Raw genomic sequence first — 22,750 nt, 5'->3', positions numbered from 1 at the left:
ATAGGAAATTTCCCATCTGTGGAATGTATGTTCCCATACTCCTCTCCGCTGCCAGCTCTATGGCACACTCTCTCTTTTCCACAAGCCTGCAGAGGCTTCTGTGTGGACTCTGCCAGTGCTACTCAACCCCAAACAGAAGCAAACATAGGCAGATTGAAGGCTTGTCTACACTGGCACTTTACAGTGCTGCAACACCCCCGAGTGCAGCAAGTTTCAGTGCTGTAAAGCGCTAGTGTAGATAGTGCACCAGCACTGGGAACCCCTCGTGGAGGTGGTTTTTTTAGAGCGCTGGGCTCTGCTGTGACTACACAGCCATGTTAAAGCAGCAGCGCTTTAACGCTGCCAGTGTACACTAGCCCTAAGTTTGCAGTACTTAGAATGCTGTTACTCCCTTCACTCCATGGATTCCCCTCAGGCTGCCTGCATACCTCGTAGCCATGCTTTTCCAGGGGCCACAGAGGCCAGGAGACCAAGCACCGGTGCTCAAGGGATAATTCACAGTTTTCACTACATTACACAGGAATAAACCCTGCAACATGAACCTCTGTATCACTTTCTGAAAGTTGAATGATAATTTACTATACCCATTCTAGTCACCTAAGACTGCAGCCTAGACACAGCAGTCACATAGAAAATCATGCAGGCAGGCAGGCAGGCAGACAGACCCTCTCAGGAACAACTTTACAATCAGTTCAGAAGAAACCATTTTATTATTTTTTCCCAAAGAAGAAAAGCAATATAAATATTAGAGTATAAAACTTGCGTGTAGCACATTGAACATTGGTCTATATGGATATAAGAAGGATATAAGCATTTATATAATATATAAGTATAATTCAATATTAGACACATTGAAAGGACAAGTGTGTTTCAGTTCACATACACTTAGAGCACAGATCACACAGAAAGATAAAGAGAAATTGAAAATACTGATGTCCACAAGTTATTTACTGAGATAAAAATAACACACCACTAGTACAGAACACTCTCTACACTACCTCAGATTGCTGATTAAAAGGAAATATAAACACTACAATTCATCTACAGTACTTCTAGAAGGGTCACATAATAACTACATTAGTTTGTATAAGCCTTACTAACTGTGTAAACTGTTTCTAGTGCAGCCACCGCAGAGGGTGACTGGGATCAGTACAAAAATCATACACAGACAAGTTCTTCGCATAGACAAGTTCTGTTTCTCTAGACACAAGGAGATAGCAATTGGCTAACGAGGCATCAGTTAGTGCACAATGCTCTGGTGAATACTGCCGGAGGCTGGGCTGCGTCAGGCCAGGCAAGCACAATGGCTGCTTGGAGAAAGTTTAACCTGAGTGATCATAGAAGGCTGGATCTTCTCAGGTGAGTTATTCATTAGAAGTTAAAACAATCCTGGCATCGCTATCCCTGTATCTTTGTCCTTGCCTTCCCAGGTCCATCCCACTTACTTTGATATGGGAAGCCTGCCCAGTGTAAAGGGCATCCCCCTTCTCTAGCTGAAGAGGACCTTAAGGGTACAATACAGCCTTCCTCACTGACTAGGTGCTTGTGGGGACTCGATGCCAAGCTGACTTGATTGTAAGGGCACACTGCACCCTCTCTCTTTGCTGTGTCTGGACCAACAGTGAGCAGAGTACATAGCTACAAAGGGCACATAGTGGAGAGACCCTACTTCCTGACAATCCTATCAATATGGTAAAAATCCCAATACCAGTGGTACCAAGAACAAGGCAAAGTCTTGTCCATATTTCTGACTAAATCCAGTGGATTCTGAGTCACATCTAATTGCTTGTGTACAGTTACAGTCTGGGCTGGAAAGAGTGCGTGGTCCAGCAATATCCTTCACGGTATCAGAATCCTACCTCTTAGTCACCTGACTGACCTGGGCCTTCCTGTGAGCAGCTCTCAGCCTCACTGGCTTTGCAGTGAGTGGCATGTGCTCAGCTCCAGTTCTTGGGTCCCTTATCTGTGAGTACGGTCCCTTGGTCCCATCACATCAACTGTCACTTACTGAGTATCCAGTTCTGAAGGCCAATGAACAAAGGCTGTTCCTTGGCTGCTCTGCATAGACATGGAATGTGCAAATCTTATCACTGCTCTAGGCCAGAGCAATGACTCTTTATAACACATTGTGCCACTTATTACTGAACCCCACTCCCAGATAGACACTGCTTGGCCTGCACTGAGACTCACTTATCTGACAGTGTATTTACACCATGCTGTACATGCATGCAATGATGACTTCCCTAGAGCTGGTGGAGTTAGCTGTCCTACTGTAGATGTGAGGTGAGTATTTTGCATGCAGTTCAATGTGCAGAAATGTGAAACATTCAGTCTCTATTCCATACAAATAGATCAGAGTTTATTCTCTGATAATATCATTCCTTGGTATGGACTTTGCTATATCATTGCTTTAAGGAACTGTAGCTCCTTGTTCTCACAGCAGGGGATTTAGACTTTCTTAACTTTAGTTCCAGGAAAACATTACTATACATATAAATATTTACTGCAAGGAATTGAGGAGATGAATTTGCTCTTTAGTGGCTTCTAAATCAACATGGACAGGTTTTGTATAGCTCAATAATGCTAGTGGCATGCTCTGCACTTAGATCTTTTCCACTGCAGTTTGAATGCATTCCCTGTCTCTCAGACATCGTTATTTTTGTTTCATATTTCAGGCCATCACCGGTCACACTTAAAAAAAAATGTTTAAAATGCATCTTAGCCTTATTCCCATAGGCTCATGCAGTGTAAACACTTATTTCTTTTAGGATAATAGGTAAACAGGAACTGAAGCACTCCCTACCAACTTCGTAACTAGGAATCCATTTCAAGGTTATTCAGGGTCAGATTCACTAATGGAAAGTTAAATATCAAAATATGGAACATGGGTTTTAATCTGGGGAACTTTTCTTTTTTTAAATGATCTAAGGTATATAAATTAAAAAAAATCCATGTTACAATTATTTACACTGGGCAAAGCCAAGTACAAGCCTCATGGCTTTCTTGGACCATTCTGGAGAAAACCAAATCCGAAGACATGTTTAAAAGATTTTACAACCTTGCACATTAAATTACCCAAGTGATGGTAAAAAACGTTAGTATTAACAGGGCACTTGGTTTTTGTTTTGTTTTGTTTCCAATTATTTTTCATCACGAGGACTAATAGTAGGAGCCCCTACTCCTAGCTCTGATGATGACATACATTCGTAGTATTTCCTGCTTTTTCATCACAAAATTCACATTCGTCCTCTATCCTAGGCTGTGATTTGGGGGAGTGCTGGAGGGGTCTGTCCTGTAGGTCTAAGCTGCTGATGGTCTGTCAATTCTACTTCTTCTCCTTCTTCCCAGACTTCTTCTTGTTTCCACCTGAAGAGCCTGAGCTCTTTCCATCTCGTTTACCTGAGGAGTTGGAGAGGGTGGCAGTGCTGCCGGGGATGTACACATTCTGCCTGTAGTCAGGGACGTGCTGCAGTGTGAACTGGGGGCCATACCTGGTGCTGAGGCCCATAGTGCCAGCTCCTCCTCCCAGTGTAGAGTTCCCATCAGCTGCTTCTGTACAGGGCACAGGAGGGAAGACCATTAATATCTACAAGGGTGAAATCTCAACTTATTATTAATTATTCCTATTACAGTAGAGCTTCAGGCATCAACCAAGATTGGGGCCTTTTGTGCCAGGTGCTCCACAGACATATAGTGAGAGACAGTCCCTGTCCAAAAGATCTTGCAATCTACACAGACAAAAAAGACAATGTCACATGGGGGTCATTGGGAGAGTCAGACAGTGAAGCCAGATCTCCTGAGTGCTAGTCCAGAACTTCAATCACAAGATCATCCTTAGATTGTGCAAAACTGTAAAGTTTCATCAGAGGATGAAGGGCAGATTAATATACCAAAAGGAGCAGATCTGTTCAAAGGCTCTTGGCAGAAAGGGGGCGATTACAACATGGGAACAGAATGGGAACACAAATGAATTACTACAGATGAGCCACTAACTGACAGTAAAATGAGTTTCTTTGGATAAACAAGAGGCAACTTTCCAAACCAAAATATCAGAGCCTTCTATTACAGAAGGATAACTATTTATCAGAGCAGCACAAGACCTGCTGTGGCATGGGTGTCAGGAATAGAGCACAGAAGGCATATGGGGCAGCAGCAGCAGCTCCAATCCATATCTAAGAATGGGGAGCAGGGCACAGGGCCAGGGAGGTGGGAAAGCAAGAGAACTCATATCAACAGTTAAAATCGTTACGTCTCCCTCTCCAAAAAATCACTCTCAAAAGAGATGGGGTAGGGGCAGGTCAGTTCCTGGAGCTGGAACAGTTATTTGGTGCTCCCTGATTAAATGGGGAGTGCAGCATCTGATCATCCCATCCCTGTTTCTGTTCAGGACACACTGCTGCTAGTAATGGTGCTGTCATTTACATGTTCAGGACAGTGCACTAGGAAGGTGATGGAGAGAAATCCTACAGGCTTATCTAATCTTATTGCTGAACTCTTAGGTTTGGAACACCTACCATTTGCCAGTCTGGTATTGGCACATCAGTCTCTGTTGCATGGCTGCTCTAGACCCATCACTAGCTAGCCTCAAGGGGCTAACGTAGTCACACTTTGCTCCCTGCCTGACAAATTCAATACCTTTCACCTTGGTATACATCTGCCACCTATTATTCAAAATACTTTCCTTCCCCATCCAGAGAAACCAGAGCATTATCAAGGTATTTAAACCAACTACTCAAGCCATAACTATTATGCACTAAAAAAATTCCATCACTGGGTAATGTCATATGTAGCAGTTCTTTCTAACCGCTTTAACCCTGGCCCTAGTATTGCTGTTGCCTGGGTCTAATTTGGAGAGTAACATATGTGGGGTAATAGAAAATTCCTATAATGCAGCAGCACTGAGTGGTCCCTGGAAGTTGAGCATAATGTGATAAATACAGCTGCAGTAGCTTCTGTCATGGTTCTGTGCTACAATTCTAAGCTGGGGAGCAGCGCATAGGAGAGAGGTAGATAAGTAGAAGGATTCCTGTAGTGCTGATATTATAGAAGCAAAGCAGGGCACTCCTCTCATGCTGTAATGCTGACTTGAATAGAATGCAGGAGAGAGACATGGAAGTGGGAAAAGGGGGATGAACTTCTGTAATACAGGCTGTGAATCGCAGAGCACAGCGAGGACTTGAGGAAGCTGGGAATTCCTGTAATAGTGCAAGGAGTGGCTAACTCAGAGGAGTCACAATGCACATGGACACTGAAGTTACCTACCAGAAGTGATCTAGATCAGAGGTTCTCAAAGAGTGGCCCATGGACCATTATTTGTTTGTGCAATTTTTCCTGATTAGCCATGGAACATTCTGAGATCCATGTACTGGAGGACTGGGTATTTAGGAGGAAAGTTTTTTCTAACAAAATAGTCTGCAGAATGAAAAAATGGATAATAACTGATGCTGGTGACTCAAATGCCCCATGGAGAAGAACTCTGTTAGCTCAAGAAAAACCTTGGAGCAGTAAGGCAATCTGTACCCCTGCACTAGCTCCATTTCCCCCTTAGCTCAGGAATCACATGCAAGATGGACATACTGTATCAGTTTTCAGAGGAGAAACCTCCTAGGGATAGAATCAGCACAGACACACCACTTCCCTGACTCTCTCCTGATTACTGCTGACATCACTGGGTTAATAATGGGTCTACAGCAGGGGTAGGCAACCTATGGCACAGATGCCAAAGGCGGCACTTGAGCTGATTTTCAGTGGCACTCACACTGCCTGGGTCCTGCCCACCAGTCTGGGGGGCTCTGCATTTTAATTTAATTTTGAATGAAGCTGCTTAAACATTTAAAAAACCTTATTTACTCTACATACAACAGTCGTTTATTTATATATTATAGACTTCTAGAAAGAGATCTAAAAATGTTAAAATGTATTACTGGCAGGCAAAACCTTAAATTAGAGTGACTAAATGAAGACTTGGTACATCACTTCTGAAAGGTTGCCAGCACCTGGTCTACAGCTTCATCCAACCCAGTAGTATTAGGTGCTTATCCTTAAATAAATCATGCATGGGAACTACCTGAATAGCTACTGACCTTGCATTCAATAGCACAGATCTGATCTGGAGATCAGTGGGGGTGACAGAGCAAGACTGAGCACTATACAATTGTCCTGCCTAGAATTTTACCCTCATTGTTCTCCTTTCTTCTTTAATCTTTCTTTCAAATTGTATTTTTAACCTTTTAATTGAAAATATTTGCCTTGCCTTTTTTTTAAAATAATTGGCAAATGATCTGTGTTCTGCTACTGAAGACGATCAGCTGGTGATGGAGACCTTAATGCTGGCACCCAGCCAGTCCCCACTTGGGGTTCCCCTGCTCCAACAGGGTACCATAATAATGGGACATATTTGCACTGAACTAAATAGAGTCTTGTTTGTAGCATTCTAAACAACGGGTTTTCTTGTTGATTTTTAGCAGTAAAAGAACAGGCCTGAAGTGTCAGAGGAACGCAGTGTAAGGGCCCGAGGGACAGCGCACAAGAACTGCTAGTGGAAGCTCACAAGGACTTTGAAAATACAAAACCAAACTGCAGGGAAATGCCATTTTGGACTCTGGTGTGAAATTGGTCAGGCTCTCTAGTGGTTTATGATTTCCCACTGGATTATATAGTCTTGGGATACTTGCCTACATTTCTCTTTAGAACTGATTCCTGAAATTGGGTAGCATTGCTTTTAAGAGTCTACATGGGGGAAGAGGGCATATACATTTTAATTATATTTATTGCTAATCCACAAAGCTAACTATTTATTCCTTGGTGGAGAGTGTCTAAACATCTTCTACCTCCTCATTGTTTTAAAATGTACTCAGAGACCTGTAATTGTTAATCTCAACAATTAATACACTAGTTCATTAACACATCCTTCAGGTGCTTCAAAGTATTCATGGGTGAACTAAACACTTTAGACACAATCTCAGATTTGACTGCAGATGAGATAACTGCTTGCAGTTTGATTCTTATTTCATTCCATGGGGGGGGGGGGGCGGAATTTTCTCTGTGCTGATTCACCTCATTTCAGCTGGAGACAGACTGGCTGGGGGAGGGGGCTTGGCGGTTTAAGTATATGTTTTCTGTATCACTTTAAATAGAGCATTCACTCAGGACACAGAAATCTGTCTCAGTTGTCAGTGACCTACCAACCCACTTCTGTGTCATAAAGTTACTAAGAGAAATCAACCCAGCTGCCTGTTGAAAATGTACAGTATTTCAAGCCTTGTGGACTGAGGGGCAAGGAGAGGGGCTGTAATCAGGATGAAGAACAGGTTTCTTAGATGAAATAAACATCAGGAATCAGCATGGTTTCCAGTGAGGAAAGTGTCTGAAGTTCACAGGCTGCCTGAGGAGCCAGTTAGCCCAGTCTAAGGCCTTGTCTACACTGTCACTTTACAACACTGCAATTTTCTCACTCAGGGGTGTAAAAAAACACCCCCTGAGCGCTGCAAGTTTCAGCGCTGTAAAGTGGCAGTGTAGACAGTGCACTAACACTGGGATTCCCCTTGTGGGGGTGGTTTTTAGCTCTCCTAACGCCAGTGACGCAACTACACAGCCACGTTAAAGGGTAGCCGTGGCAGTGCTTTAATGTTGCTAGTGAAGACATACCCTAAGAATCACCAGTGAGCTCAATGTGCTGTTTTTAGATAACACAAAATTACAGGTGAACAGCAAGGCAACAGATATGTTTAATTCAGCACTAAGCTGCTTTTCTGCAAGCAGAGTGTTTCAACTCCTATTGGCTGGTAACAAATCTTTAGAGTTTGTATTCAGTCATTTATCAATACAAATTCAAGTTTGCTGCAGTTCTGAATAAGACAGAGACATACACAATAGGCTGTGTAGCCGGGTGGTCATCTGCTCCTGCCCCGAAGGGCTTAAAACAGCCCTGGGAGAGGGCTGTGGCAGGGGATAGGCTAGGCCAGTGGTCCCCAACCTTTTTCATCTGGCGGGCACCGGACGACGAGCCACGGAGGATGGTGGCAGTGGACGAGCATTGGCCAAAATGCCACCGACAAGCAGCAATGTCAATAGGTATTGTCGCCAAAATGCCGCTGACAAGCAGCGTCATCCAGAGGCATTGCCGATTTTCGGCAGAAACGCCTCTGGATGACGCTGCTTGTCGGCGGCATTTCGGGGTTGTCCACCTAGTGCTCGTCCACCGGCCAGTATGCAAGTGCACTTAGATGCCTCGGTGGGTGTCATGGTGCCCGCCGGCACCACATTGGGGACCCCTGGGCTAGGCTGATTGGGGAACGCATCCACAGCCAGGGTCACACCCCAGTCAGGCCACAGCTGACTCTATAAAAGCCAGGGAAGCCAGGAGCAGTCAGTCTCTCTCTGCCTTCAGAGTGAGAGGGGCCTGGCTGATGGGAAGCTCAGGGTGCCTAGAGTGAGGCAGGGCTGGGGAAAGGCCAGAGGGGCTGGGGAGCTCCAAGCCGGCAACTCCCCAGGCTGCAGGGCCTTGTCCAAGGCCCCATAGAGGCACTGGGTTGCAGAGAGAGGCAGCAGGTCCAGACCCAATCTTGTCTACGATGAGTGGCTGACACTGCAGTCTGCCCCAGGGCATGGGGGCAAGTTGGTCACTGGCAGTAGCCTACAACTGAGGCAAGGCTGTGGATAGAGGGTTAGGGGTTCCCCGGGGAGTGGAGACCCTGAGACTGAGGGATGTGCGGCCAGGGGGCAGTACCCCAGATAACAGGGCCCCGGGTCTGAGAGGGACACGGGGGCCAAGCGGCAGTGGGACACCAGCCTGCAGAGGGCGCTCTGGAGGCTGGATGAGCTAATTCCCTGAGAGACCAGCAGGGGGTGCTGCAGCAGTGAGCGGCACATTGCTACAGGCTGTCTATATAGCTTCAACCAGGAGTCCTTGTGGCACCTCAGAGACTAACAAATTTGGGCATAAGCATAAGCTCAAATAAATTTGTTAGTCTCTAAGGTGCCACAAAGACTTCTTGCTGTTTTTGCTGATACAGACTAACATGGTAACCACTCTGAAAGCTATATAGCTTCAGATTCCCTGACTCTCCTGTAAGGTAACCTCCCTTTATACTGCCACTTATGGTAAATTGTCTGGAAGCTCTTATGGTCAAAGCAAAATGAGGAAAATAAATTAAATTATCCAGGATCTTAGATTAGACAAAAATAACCAACTCATGTATGTCTCTGTTTCTTTTACAAACTGAGCTCATCTCTGGCTAAGACAACAAGCTTTAGGGGGCTTATCACTTGAGCACTTGACATTGCGGCTGCTGTTGGGGCTTTCAGTAAACCAAATATAGAGACCTTTATTTAACAATGTATAGGGCAGCATAGAAAGCCATGCCTCGGCTTGCAGACAGGTGGTGTCTGAAAATCCAGGCAGGACTATCCTGTGCTTTATTTCTCTCATTTTTTCTACCACCACAATGAAAGCAGATTTTTTGTTCCTCTACACATTGCATCGTATCAATTTAGATTTTATCCAAAACATTTTAAAGGGAGAGTCCCTTGAATTAGATGCCATCATGTGTCTAGCATTTAGTCCCTGCTTTAAAAATGATCTTAGGTATTCCTCAGTCTGCAAAAGGGCAAATCACTTCAGACTCTCAGAAGCCCTGACTTCAAATGTCTGAAGAGCTTTAGGCCCTTCAGAGTGGGTGTGTAAATGGAAGCATTTCAACTGGCTAGCAAAGCTCAGGTGTCACGGCACCTGGGGGTCAGGGACTGATGGTTGGATTAGTCTTCCCCTCCCTGCCCTCACCCCTACCTAAACCTCCATATGCTAGAGAGAGAAAATACCAAAAGAAGGGATGAAATCTCTGAGGTGCTGTTATCATAGGCACTGACTCTGTGGGTGCTCTGGAGCTGGAGGAAAAAAATAGTAGGTGCTCAGCACCCACTGGCAGCCCCGTGATTATCTCCTCCCCCTCCCTCCCAGCCCTCCCACCCACCATGATCAGCTGTTCAGCAGTGTGCAGGAGGTGCTGGGGGGGAGAAGGAGGAGTGGGGCAGGAAGTGGCAGAGGGCTGGGGTGGGCGTGGGATTGGAAGAAGATGGGGGAGGGGCAGAGCAGGTGCAGGAAGGGGTGCGGGAGGGACAGTGTGGGAAGAAGCAGGACGGGGGTTTCGGGAAAAGGATGGAGTGGGGCGTGGTCTGGGGTGAGCGGGGGTGGAGCACTCCTCGGGAACTGTGGAAATAGGTGCCTCTGGCTCTTATTGTTAGAAATGAGACTCTAAAAACAGCACCTTCTTCCACAACGAGTTAGATCTGCTGCCCTTACTGACTGAAGGTGTGCGTTTATACCCTGCCCTCAGGACAGCCCTGCAGAACCCACACAGATAGAGAGAGTAAGCTGGTGGCTAGTCTGCCTCCCTGTCATCAATAGAATCAGAGGCAAGACGAATATCTTCACGTGGTACTCCCATTACAAGTTTATGATTAACAGAACGAATGTGGTCAAAAGGCTACTGGACATCGTTTTGTCAATCTCCCAGTATGATTAGTCGGAAAGGAATCCAGGAGATCCGGCTGTATTTTAAAGAATCCTTATTGAGATTGTAGCAACAAACCATCCTGATGTGTAGAAAGAATAGTAAATATGGCAGGCAACCAACTTGGCTTAACAGTGAAATCCTTGCTGATCTTAAACACAAAAAAGAAGCTTACAAGAAGTGGAAGTCTGGATAAATGACCAGGGAGGAGTATAAAAATATTGCTCAGACATGCAGGAATGAAATCAGGAAGGCCAAATCACACTTGGAGTTGCAGCTAGCAAGAGATGTTAAGAGTAATAAGTAGGGTTTCTTCAGGTATATTAGCAACAAGAAGAAAATCAAAGAAAGTGTGGGCCCTTTACTGAATGAGGGAGGAAACCTAGTGACAGAGGATGTGGAAAAAGCTAACGGACTCAATGCTTTTTTTGCCTCTGTCTCACGAACAAGGTCAGCTCCCAGACTACTGCACTAGGCAGCACAGCATGGGGAGGTGGTGACCAGCCCTCTGTGGAGAAAGAAGTGGTTCAGGACTATTTAGAAATGCTGGACAAGCACAAGTTCATGGGGCTGGATGCGCTGCATCTAAGGGTGCTAAAGGAGTTGGCGGATGTGATTGCAGAGCCATTGGCCATTATCTTTGAAAACTCATGGCGACTGGGGGAGATCCTGGATGACTGGAAAAAGGCTAATGTAGTGCCCATCTTTAAAAAAGCGAAGGAGGATCTGGGAAAACAGGCCAGTCAGCCTCACCTCAGTCCCTGGAAAAATCGTGGAGCAGGCCCTCAAGGAATCAATTCTGAAGGACTTAAAGAAGAGGAAAGTGATCAGGAACAGTCAGCATGAATTCACCAAGGGAAGTCATGCCTGACTAACCTAATTGCTTTCTATGATGAGATAACTGGCTCTGTGGATGAGGGGAAAGCAATTGACATGTTATTCCTTGACTTTAGCAAAGCTTTTGATATGGTCTCCCACGGCATTCTTGCCAGCAAGTTAAAGAAGTATGGGCTGGATGAATGAACTATAAGGTGGATAGAAAGCTGGCTAGATCGTCAGACTCAATGGGTAGTGATCAATGGCTGCATGTCTAGTTGGCAGCCGGTATCAAGCAGAGTGCCCCAAGGGTCGGTCCTGGGGTCGGTTTTGTTCAATATCTTCATTAATGATCTGGAGGATGGCATGGATTGCACCCTCAGCAAGTTTGCAAATGACACTAAACTGGGAGGAGTGGTAGATAAGCTGGAGGGTAGGGATAGGCTACAGAGGGACCTAGACAAATTAGACAATTGGGGCAAAAGAAATCTGATGAGGTTCAGCAAAGACAAGTGCAGAGTCCTGCACTTAGGATGGAAGAATCCCATACACTGCTACAGACTAGGGACCGAGTGGCTATGCAGCAGTTCTGCAGAAAAGGACCTAGGGGTTACAGTAGATGAGAAGCTGGATATGAGTCAACAGTGTGCCCTTGTTGCCAAGAGGTTAATGACATTTTGGGCTGTATAAGTAGGAGCATTGCCAGCAGATCGAGGGACATAATCATTCCCTTTATTTGGCATTGGTGAGGCCTCATCCGGAGTACCGTGTCTAGTTTTGGGCCCCACACTACAAGAAGGATGTGAAAAAATTGGAAAGAGTCCAGTGGAGGGCAACAAAAATGATTAGGGGGCTGAAACACATGACTTATGAGGGGAGCCTGAGGGAACTGGGCTTGTTTAGTCTGCAGAAGAAAAGAATGAGGAGGGATTTGATAGCTGATTTCAACTACCTGAAAGGGGGTTCCAAAGAGGATGGATCTAGACTGTTCTCAGTGGTAGCAGATGACAGAACAAGGAGTAATGGTCTCAAGTTGCAGTGTGTGTGTGTTTGGGAGAGGGGGCTGGTTGGATATTAGGACAGACTTTTTCACTAGGAGGGTGGTGAAGCATTGGAATGGGTTACATAGGGAGGTGGTGGAATCTCTTTCCTTAGAGGTTTTTAAGGTCAGGCTTGTCAAAGCCCTGGCTGGGATGATTTAGCTGGGGATTGGTCCTGCTTTGAGCAGGGGTTTGGACTAGGTGACCTCCTGAGGTCCCTTCCAACCCTGATATTCTATGATTCTATGATTAGCAAACTGGCAAAATGAAAGGAGAAGAGGCAATAGCATTGTTACTGACCATAACTGGTTGTTAAGTAAGTTCCAGCTGATGAAACTGGACAGGATTGCTGCCTGCCCCAGGGACAAACCCACGAAAAGGGAGCAGCAGGGAAAGAGAACTGCAGGAGGCTGACCTTGCAGGTTCCGAAGCAGCCTCTCTTCAAGAGAAAGAGGAGTTCAGGAGTTGTAGAGTTTGCAGACAGTGAGGTCTCCCAACCTGAAGTCCTGAGATTCATGGGGAAGGGAACCCAGAGCCATAAAGACAGGAGCCATGCTCCAGGGATAGCTTCACACCTCTGCATGGCTGGGCCGCACTGGAATGACTTCACCCCTGGAAGAAGCCCTACTGGTATTAGCTGGGTCTCCCTGCAGCTGCTCCCTGGCTGCCTTGAACAGGACCCAGAGAGTCAATGCCACTGCTAACTGTATTAACTCCCAAACAGATTGGATCTGCAGGGCATGGTGCTGGAGAGCATAGCCAATCTCCTGTTCTGTTTCCTCGCACTCAGTGGAGGGGTATCTGTGATATCTCAGGCTGAAACAGAGGAAATGGTGCAGCAGAGGTATCACTGTTCCCCTTCTGCTTGAATTTAAGTGGCTCTTGCATGGGCATGTGACAAACGGGGAGTGCAAGGAGTCTTTCCCCCATCCAGCCCAGCACCTAAGCATATAAAGAGTGATGCTGAAGTCAATGACACTACTAATGTGTTTACAGATCAGCACATGGTTGTGCACTGTGCCGAACTGGATCAATATGGTGGTTGTGCAAGAGCCTCTCACAAGAGCAGTCCTAGTCTCTCTATGCTCTGGTGAGAACAGAGACTCCTGGCTTCTGTTCTCCATCCTCCCACAGCAAGATACAGAAAATGCAGCAGGGAGGATTGGGGAGGAGACAGTCACGGCCCTCTGCCCATCTTCCATTCTGCAGAGTGGAGCTGATTCATCAGGGAGAGGAATTTGCTACAGTCTAATGGATGGAACAGATTTCACACATCCCCAGGAGCACAGAAAACACCCTGCAGAGGGGCATTACATCAGGGCAGAGCATCACCAATCTGGGCAGTGGCAAACAATGCTATGAACTAGCTTATCATGTGGGATGGGGAAGTTTTGCTAGAGAAAGGGTCCCTTCCTCACATGTAAGTGTAAACTGATACACAATTTAGAAATAACCTGTTCAGCTTTTAGATCCCAGGGATTGCAGGACAGGCAAGCAGAAAAATAATCATGTTATTTGTAAAGTAAGGAGGACATGTTAGCTGGAGTCATGGAGAAATGACAAACATATGGCCTCCGTGGCTATTTTTAAAGAGTCCATTTACAGAGTAGAACCACATTTTCAGACTGTTTCCATTCTTAAAAATACATATATATGAAAGAAAACACTCTAATGTCCAAGACCTTTATCTCCTTAACTGGCTGTGGCAGCTGTTTGCTTGGGCTGCTCAGAGTCTGCAGAGAGGCTTTCAAGGTGACAAAGTTCAGGCTAAAGCAGCTCTCCAAAGAAGAAATACCAATTTGAAATCCTCACCACAGACTTTTTTCTGCCAAGAGCAGAGAGAAAACATCCTAAGCATTTTTGCCAGTGTTTTATGGCTATGTTGTTTTTTTCTGTCTTTAAAATTTAGAGGGAACAGACTTAAAGGTATTTATAAACAAAGGCTCTATGTAAAACAGCTAGCCTCTTTATCTTGAATTCTGTATTCTAATGACTTGTCTATTATGATTCATTAACAAAAGTGCACCAGGATCAGAGAACTACAAACACTCTTCTGTATTTCCTGTCACTCTCACATAACAATAGATGGTAAAAGTTAAACAAACAAACAAACAAACAAAACCCCACACACAAACCACAAGCATAATAATTGCAAATGAAGTATTTTACAGCTGGTAAGGCGGATATTCAGTTATGCCTCAGCCCTCACTTTTGCTGTCAGCACTAAAAATGTGTCTGTATTTTGCTATTAAAAATGAGCTAGCAGCTAGAATAATTCTTGGATGTGTGGGTACAGCCTGGTCATTAAACATCTACCAACTAGTATTTGTGATCACAGTTTTTCATGGGTGCAAAATTGTCCCTGTAAAAAAGGACTTCTCTTGTTTAAAAATCTGTCCCTTTGTTCCAAAACCAAAAAATGTCTCTTTTCTGCTACTAACACGTTATTCCTACTCTCATACGTGAGAATGGGGAAGAGGGGGACAGATTATCCCACATCTGTCTACTGCACCTTCCTCTGAATCATCTGGTGCTGGTCACTGCTGGAGACAGGATACTGGAGTAGATGGGCCTTGGGATCCACTACAGCAAATCCTATGTTTCCAATACTGTGTTTCCATGTTCTATTCACAGCCAAGTCTCCCAATTTGCTTCTTTTCTCAAATTCACACCAAAATGGCATCCCCTCACATGTATTGGTGTATCAAATCAGACATTGCATATTTGTTTTATTTTGGGATCAGACACTCTATACAACTACACATACATATTTTTAAAAAGCGAGAGAGACACTCCAAACACAGGCTCTTCTAGTCCATATCACCATATTATGAGCCAGACACCACACTCTCAAGAATGCAGGTGCTGGAGATTCTCAGCCTTTACCCTCCTGCCTTACTACACAACTGAATTACTATTTCACATCAACTGCAAGCCCTGCTCCATGTGAATAATTCCCCATTTGTATCCTATTCATATCCTAACCTATTCATATAATGGGTTCTGAAACCAAGGGTGCGTGTGCAGGGGCGGCTCCAGGCACCAGCACGCCAAGTGCATGCTTGGGGCGGCAAGCCACTGGGGGCGCCCTGCCTTCCGTGCCTGGGGTGGCAAAACGCCTAGAGCTGCCTGTGTGTGTGTGTGTGGTGCTGCTTGAAGTGGTTTCCATCATATGCAGGGTTTACAGTTTGATTCAATGGCTCTCAGCACCCCCACTATACACATTGTTCCAGCACCCCGGTTCATGTCTCTTTTGCATAGTAATACAAGTGCCAATGGTATTCTGATGGTATTTGCTTAAGAAGTACTTTAGGAAGCCACATCATCCTGGACAGTTGCTCTAAACCACTGATAATATTAAAATCCTATCTAATTACATGCACTTTAAATGTTACATCATTACAAATGATGCAATTATCTTGTGTTTAAAGGAAACTAACCATTTGCTGATGCCAGAATCATGGCTTGAAGCATTTCCGTATCAAACTGGTTGTTTGGCCAAGCTCCACCTTCTTCTCCATTCTGAGAGCTAAGGAAAAGAAAATAAAGAAAGAGTTACCAAAGGCTCAGCAGAGAGGTTGGGATTCTGTCAGCTACTGCCTGTAGAAGTACCATGCTCTGTAGAGAAAGTTAATGCTATTGATTATTATAAGGTCACCCATTAATGAAATATTCTAGAGATAAGACATTCCCCAACGATCTGTGTCTGGAGTTTTAAAGAACAATGATCACAAAGGGCCTGATTTTACAGCTGTGTAGGTGCTTAACAGTGTAAATAACTGCACAGTGCGGTTTTCACTAGGGTCTGGTGGCCTGGACCCACAGAGTAACTTAGGTGTTGCCATGCTCAGCTTCGCAACACCTAACTTTGAGGTGCCTAGAGAATCACTAGAACAACCCTGTGAACCACAAAGTCTGATTTAGGCACCTACGCTCCCTATACAACACACAGAGAGAGACAGGCAACTTAGAATGAGATCCACAAAAGCTGTCACCCTAAGCCCTGGTCTACCTTATAAATGTATGTTGGTATAACTATGTTGCTCAGGGTGTGGGAGTTCTCCTGTTGGTGAAGATGGCATCTTCACTAAGCACTACAGTGGTGCAGCTGTGTTGCTGTAGTGCTATAAATGCAGATAGACCCTAAGTTGAGAGCTGCCTAAACTAGCCAATGGCAGATGCTAAGCCCCACCCCTCTAACAGAGATCAGTACCTAGGTCCAGACTTCAGGGAGGCACCTATCTCTGCTAGCTATCCACAAATCCAGGAAAGACTCCTCCTAACTGACATGTGGGGCCTGCTCAGAGCCCCGGGCCCTTTAAATTGCTGCTTGAGCCCCGCCACTGTTTCCCAGGGCTCTAGCAGCAGGGCTCTGACGACAATTTAAAGGGCCTAGGGCTCCAGCCGCTGCTGGGAGCCCCAGGCCCTTGAAATTGCCGCCAGGGGAAGCCAATCTGCCCTGGTACGGCACACCAGCTCTTGCTGGCACACCGTACCGGGGCTTACCGGCTAGCTTTCACCTCTGTCTGGTGGTTTCCAGAAAGTGCTGCTACTGAAGCAGGTTTCTTCCAAAATTACTTTCACTTCTGGAATCCCTGATCAGAGGGTGAGCAAGGCACGCAGATCATGTGACTCTCCAGATTTCTGCCTGGAGACACATAACTTACTCCCAGTGTGCAGGGCAGAGGCTGAGGCAAAGATGATGTCTGGACGAGGCACGTGTGGGGTCATGTGCCTCTCAGATTTCTGCCCAGTAGGGTTGACAGGGCCAAGCCGTGGCTCCCCTCCCTGAAGAGGGGGAAAGGCCTGCAAGGAGGCCCTGATTGATGGCCTGGGCCTGTGCCAGCTGCCCTGCCACCGTGACAGGGAGCAGGACATGGCCCCCCACCTCGAGGTTGCAGGTACCCCTTCCAGCACCCCTCAAATGTCCCCTCCCAGTACACCCCTCCAGTACCGCCCAATACCCTCTCCCAGTAAACGCACATCCCTCCAGCACCCCAAATATCCCCAACCAGTACAAACATACCCCTTCAGTACCCCACAAATAACTCCTCCAGGAGCCCCGCAAACACTCCCTCCCAGCATACATATCCCTCCAGCACTCCCCCAAATATCCCCTCCTAGTACACACATGCCCACCCCTAAATACCCCCTTCCAGTATACACCCCCCTCTAGTACCCCCCAAATACCCCCTCCCAGTACATACACCCCTTCAGCACCCCCCAAATAAATCCTCCAGTACCCTCCAAATATCCTCTCCCAGTACACACACACACCCCTCCAGTACCCCCAAATAATTCCTCCAGCACTCCCCAAATACTCCCTCTCAATACATACACCCCTCCAGTACCCCCCAATAACTCCTCCAGCACCCCTCCCAATACCTCCTCCCAGTACACACACACCCCTCCAGTATCCCCCAATAACTCCTCCAGCATCCCCCCAATATCCCTCCCAGTACACACACACACCCCTCCAACACCCCCCAAATAATTCCTCTAGAAACACCCCAAATACTCCCCCCAGTACACACACCCCTTCAGTACTCCCCCTAGAGCCATCCTTAGCCATAGGCAGAACAGGCAGCTGCCTAGGGCACCACTAGGTCTGGAGGCACTGCTCTGCCTGGGCGGACAGACCAGAAGCAGTGGAGCATGTAAGAGCAAGGTTGCTGGGTCCTAGAGAGAGCCGAATGCCACATAGTCTGAGGGACAGGATTGGCTACTGGGGTCACTGGGAAGGGATGGGGGAAGGAACTCACCTGTACCAGATGTCCCGATTTTATAGGGACAGTCCCGATTTTTGGGTCTTTTTCTTATATGGTTCCTATCCCCCCCAACCCCTGTCCTGATTTTTCACATTTGCTGTCTGGTCACCCTAGGTGGGGGTAATTGGTGCCTATATAAGACAAAGGTCCAAATATCGGGACTGGCCCTATAAAATCAGGACATCTGCATCTGGTCACTCTAGCTGGGGAGCACATCTCTCCCCCGGACTGGCAGTGATCCATCTCATCTGGGGGGAGCTGCACAGGGCAGAATGAGCTGCTGTGGCTCCATGGGTGCCCCGTCCCTGAAATCAGATGCTGTGCTAAATTCACCATGGTCCGGGGTGCTGGCGGTGGTGCCCATTGGCACGTGATCGGACCTGTTGCCACTCTGCATCCCAAGAGGTGGATTTTGGGGTCCTGCAGTTTTCCACCTATCTCCCCTTCCACTGCAGCTGTTGGACCAGCAGGCTGGGGGGTGAGCCAAGCATGAAAGCAGTACCGTGTTGCCATTTAGACTGTCATTTAACAAATTTGTTTGCCAAAAATGCTTGCTAACAATCCTGAATTAAATTTCAATATTTTTTTTTAAATCAGTATCTTAGCCAAAAACAGAAAATTAAGTTGTTGACAATTATTTGTGACAAGTTTGGTATGGAGAAGGGAGTGGGCCAGTTTTCATCAGAGAAACAAAAAATGTTGACTGACTCTCCTATATCCCTGTTACTGCTAAATAGAGTCCTCCAACTACTGTAATATGCTCATCTCCTTACTAGTGTATAGAGCAGGGGTCAGCAACCTACAGCACACGTGCCAAAGGTGGCACACAAGCTGATTTTTGATGGCACACAGTGGCAGGCTGCTCTGGGGTTCTGCCTGCTGCCCCATTGCCACCTGAGGTCCCAGCTGCCAGCCTCACTCAGCACCCACTGCTGACCTGGGGACCCCCAAGGAATCCCAGGCTGGCAGTGGGCTGAGCAGGCCGGCGGCTGAGATCCTGGCTGAGCCACTCAACCCACTGTCGGCCTGGGGTTCCATTCACTCAGCTGGTAGGTGAGCTGAGCTGGACTAAATTCAATGAAATAGGAAAACAAGAGCAACTAATGACAAAGTGCAAGAACCTAGAGCAGTGGTCCCCAACCTTTTTCGTCTGGCGGGTGCCAGACGAAGGACCATGGTGGTGGACGAGCATCCGCCGAAATGCCACCGAAATTTGGCAGCATTTCAGTGGCGACGCCTCCGGATGATGCTACTTGTCGGCTGCAAGTGGCGTTGCTGCTGAAATGCTGCCGAATTTCGGTGGCATTTCGGCGGATGCTCGTCCGCCGGCCAGTACACAGATGCCCGGAGAGGCCCCTGTGGATACATAGACAGCAGGTTTGTATAATTTTTGGTGGTGCCTAAAATGGTGGTGCCCACCCCCACCCCCCAGCTCTCACCCTCAAAGCCGATATAAAATGAAACTACAATGTGTCGGCACCACAAGATTACAAGAGTCAATTAAAAGTGGAAAGTCAGAAGCAGCACTTGCCTGCTTCAGTATACGGAATTAAATTTTGTTGCACTTGTTGTGACAAAGTGGGAATGTTCTTAATGTTTTCTCTGAATACTGTGTGGGTGCCTCAGTTTCCCCTGCAAGGTGCCAACTGAAGGTGCTGGGGACAAAGAGATCAGAAGAGATCCAGAAGAGAGACAAAGGCTAGAGGAGGAAGTGTCAGTTTGGAGCTGGCTGGAAAAATGGGGAGAGACCCAGAACTTGGGTCTAGGCTCCCCATCCTCCAAGATGGACCTGACTGAGGGGTCCTGTTTTCTGTACCTATAAGCTTTGTTTTAGACTGTGATCCTGTTGTCTAATAAACCTTCTGTTTTACCAGCTGGCTGAGAGTCACGTCTGACTGCAGAGTTGGGGTGCAGGGACCTCTGGTTGCCCCAGGACGTGCCTGGGCACACTCACTGTAGAAAGCGCATAGTGTGGAAGGGCATGCTGAATGCTCTGAGGTCAGACCCAGGAAGGTGTAAGCTTCTTGCCCTGGAGACAGTATGCTCAGAGAGAGGAGGCTCCCCTAGAGTCCTGACTGGCTTTGTATGGAGTAGTTCCAAAGCATCCCAGCATCCCCTTCCACACCATGCGCTTCCGGGAAGTCCACACAGGCACTGACACTCTCTCCTCTGGCCTTTGTCTCTTTTCCAGGCATTAGGAGGCCACCTGATCTCTTTGTTCTCCAACACCTTCAGCTGGCACCTTGAGGGAGAGCGGCCCAGGCCATCAGTTGCCCGGAGACAGGGTTTCGGCCATTCTCTGTGCAGACGGCATCACACTGGCACTCTAGGGCTCTACAACAATCACACACCCTTATCCCACCATCTAGATTCTTGAGAAATGCATAGGGGAAACTGAGGCACCCACACAGTAGTCAGAGAAAACATTAAGAACATTCCCACTTTGTAACGCATGTATACTTTAAAGGGTGTAAAATAATCAAGTATTGTGCTAAACACAATGATACTCCAAACTGACCACCTAATTTAAGTTGCACGTTTTTCCCCTCAAGTGAGGGCTCTGGGATGGGGCTGGGGAAGAGGGGTTCACAGTGCAGCAGGGCGCTCAGGGTTGGGGTGCTGGGGGCACAGGCTCTGGGGTGGGGCAGGGCTGGGGATAAGTAACTTGGGATGCAGACAGGCTGCCCCAAGGCTAGGGCCAGAGAGGACTCTCCTGCCTCCTTACTGGCAGAAACAAGCTCCAGGGGAAGGACCCCTCCTCTCCCCCCCTGGCCCCCGCAGCACACTCACTCTGCACCACAGTCACTGCACATGCTCCTAGGGACTCTCTCAGGTCCAGAAAGCCCACTCGCCTCCCCTATGATGGGTACCGGGGTGGGGGGGTTGCCATCATGTGTGGCCTCCCCACCCCTGCTGCTGCCCCTGGGTGCCAGGGGGGCAGGGGAGAGAGCTCCCAAGCATGTGTGTGCCTCCTTCCCCCTCCTCCCCTCCCCTGGTGATCCAAGAGGCTGTCTGCCACTGATCTCTATAGCCTTAGGCAAAAGCAGCACAAACAAAGGAGAGAGGCACTGGCTGTTTTCTTTCAGGCAAGAAAGCTCTGAGGCGGGGGCAGGGGAGAAACCCAGCTCCAAATATTGGTGGAGCACAGCCCCCAGTCGTGAATATTCCTGGTGCTTGAGCACCTCGAGCCCATATAAGCTGCCGCCCTGTGCGGGCACCATGGCACCCTTGGGCACTGCATTGAGGACTCCTGACCTAGAGAGCATCCTGAAGCATGGCGATCATTTTGATTTAAATGGACTTGAACTGTATGAAGAATTGAGTACACTGTCATCAATGCTGCCACATACAAACTCGATGATGGACACTGTACAGTTTATTCGTACCAGCAAACTTGTTGACATCTATCTTAATGTGTACGTTGCCACTCGTATTCTACTGACAATTCCTGTCACAGTAGCATCAGGAGAAAAGATTTTCTCAAAACTAAAGCTCATTAAAAAAGATCTCCACTCTACAAGGAGTCAGGAACACTTGACTGGTCTTGCTGTTCTTGCAGTCAAACAAGACATCACTTTGTCTGTCATACGATGACATTATTCCTGATTTTGCAGCCAAAAAAGCCAGAAAGATTGCTTTTAATTAAAAACAAATCCTTGTTTCAATACCTCTTCATAGAAATTTCCAATAAAATGTTGACAAATTAAAAAAATTATATTATTTGCATCATTCTGTCAAATCAGAATTTTTTCTATATTGTTCAACTTCTTTAGTGCTAGTCCATCAGCATTACAGTGTGCTTCATTAAGTTAAACTGGTTTTAATAACAAGCATGTGGAAAGTTTTCCAATAGTGTAATCTTATGTTTGCGTTGCTAAGAGCAAGACAGGCACAGGGCACCAGTTTAATAATCCCGCCTAGGGCACCATAAATCCTAAAGACGGCCCTGACCCCCCCAAATAATTCCTCTAGCACCGCCCCAAATACTCTCTCCCAGTATATGCACCCCCTTCCAGAACTCCCTACTTTGTTTCTATAAACACATTGGACTATGTTTCAGCTAGTTTTTAACTGATGTTAGGCTATTAATGCAATAGAAGTCTGGCGCCCCTGGAGACACCTGACTCCTCCTCAGGATGCAGGGCAGAGGCTGGGGGCTGGCTGCTGTTGAGACTTGATGCCAATTTCTCCCATCCTCACACAGACTTGGGCTTGGCAAAACCGCTGTGAAGTTTCCCCCGGGCAAGCATGGCACTTAGCAGCAGGATGCCAGGCTCCCTTGCCATGTTGCAGAGTGGATGGCCCTCACACCTGCTCTCGGCAGTGTCCACAGTGCCTCTCCCCGCTCATCTCCCCAGCACACTGCTGGCTCCTTTCCCCAGCACACAGCTGGCTTTAGCCCTCAGTGCCCAGCGTCTGTCCCCCACCCCACTGCACAGCTGGCTTTAGCCTTCAGTATTACAATGAAATACAATATTTTTATATTACTATAACATATATCCAAAATTTCTGAAATATACAGCTTTGAAAATCTAAAATTACTCTATTTTCATTGCTGAAAAACACTGGGTTTACTGATAAGGAGAAGGGATCTGACACCGCTCAGGGGAGTACT

The 22,750-nt window shown here is 46.9% G+C and overlaps 1 protein-coding gene across 1 annotated transcript in view; it reads right to left on the bottom strand.

The window, feature by feature from the left end:
* Nucleotides 1-691: 691 nt before the first annotated feature.
* The window catches only part of LOC115656191 (protocadherin gamma-A4-like), a 136,857-nt gene continuing 114,798 nt past the window's right edge, over nt 692-22,750 (bottom strand). The window contains exons 5-6 of the mRNA XM_030572597.1: nt 15,808-15,896; nt 692-3,552 (exon numbers count right to left, since the gene is read on the bottom strand). Coding sequence (XP_030428457.1) covers nt 3,326-3,552; nt 15,808-15,896 — 316 coding nt within the window. The 3' untranslated portion in view covers nt 692-3,325. The remainder of the gene's footprint in view (nt 3,553-15,807; nt 15,897-22,750) is intronic.

Source organism: Gopherus evgoodei, chromosome 8 (assembly GCF_007399415.2).
Source record: "Gopherus evgoodei ecotype Sinaloan lineage chromosome 8, rGopEvg1_v1.p, whole genome shotgun sequence".
Lineage (NCBI taxonomy): Eukaryota > Metazoa > Chordata > Testudines > Testudinidae > Gopherus > Gopherus evgoodei.
Note: the sequence above shows the minus strand (reverse complement) of the source record. Positions and strands in the feature narration are given on the sequence as shown.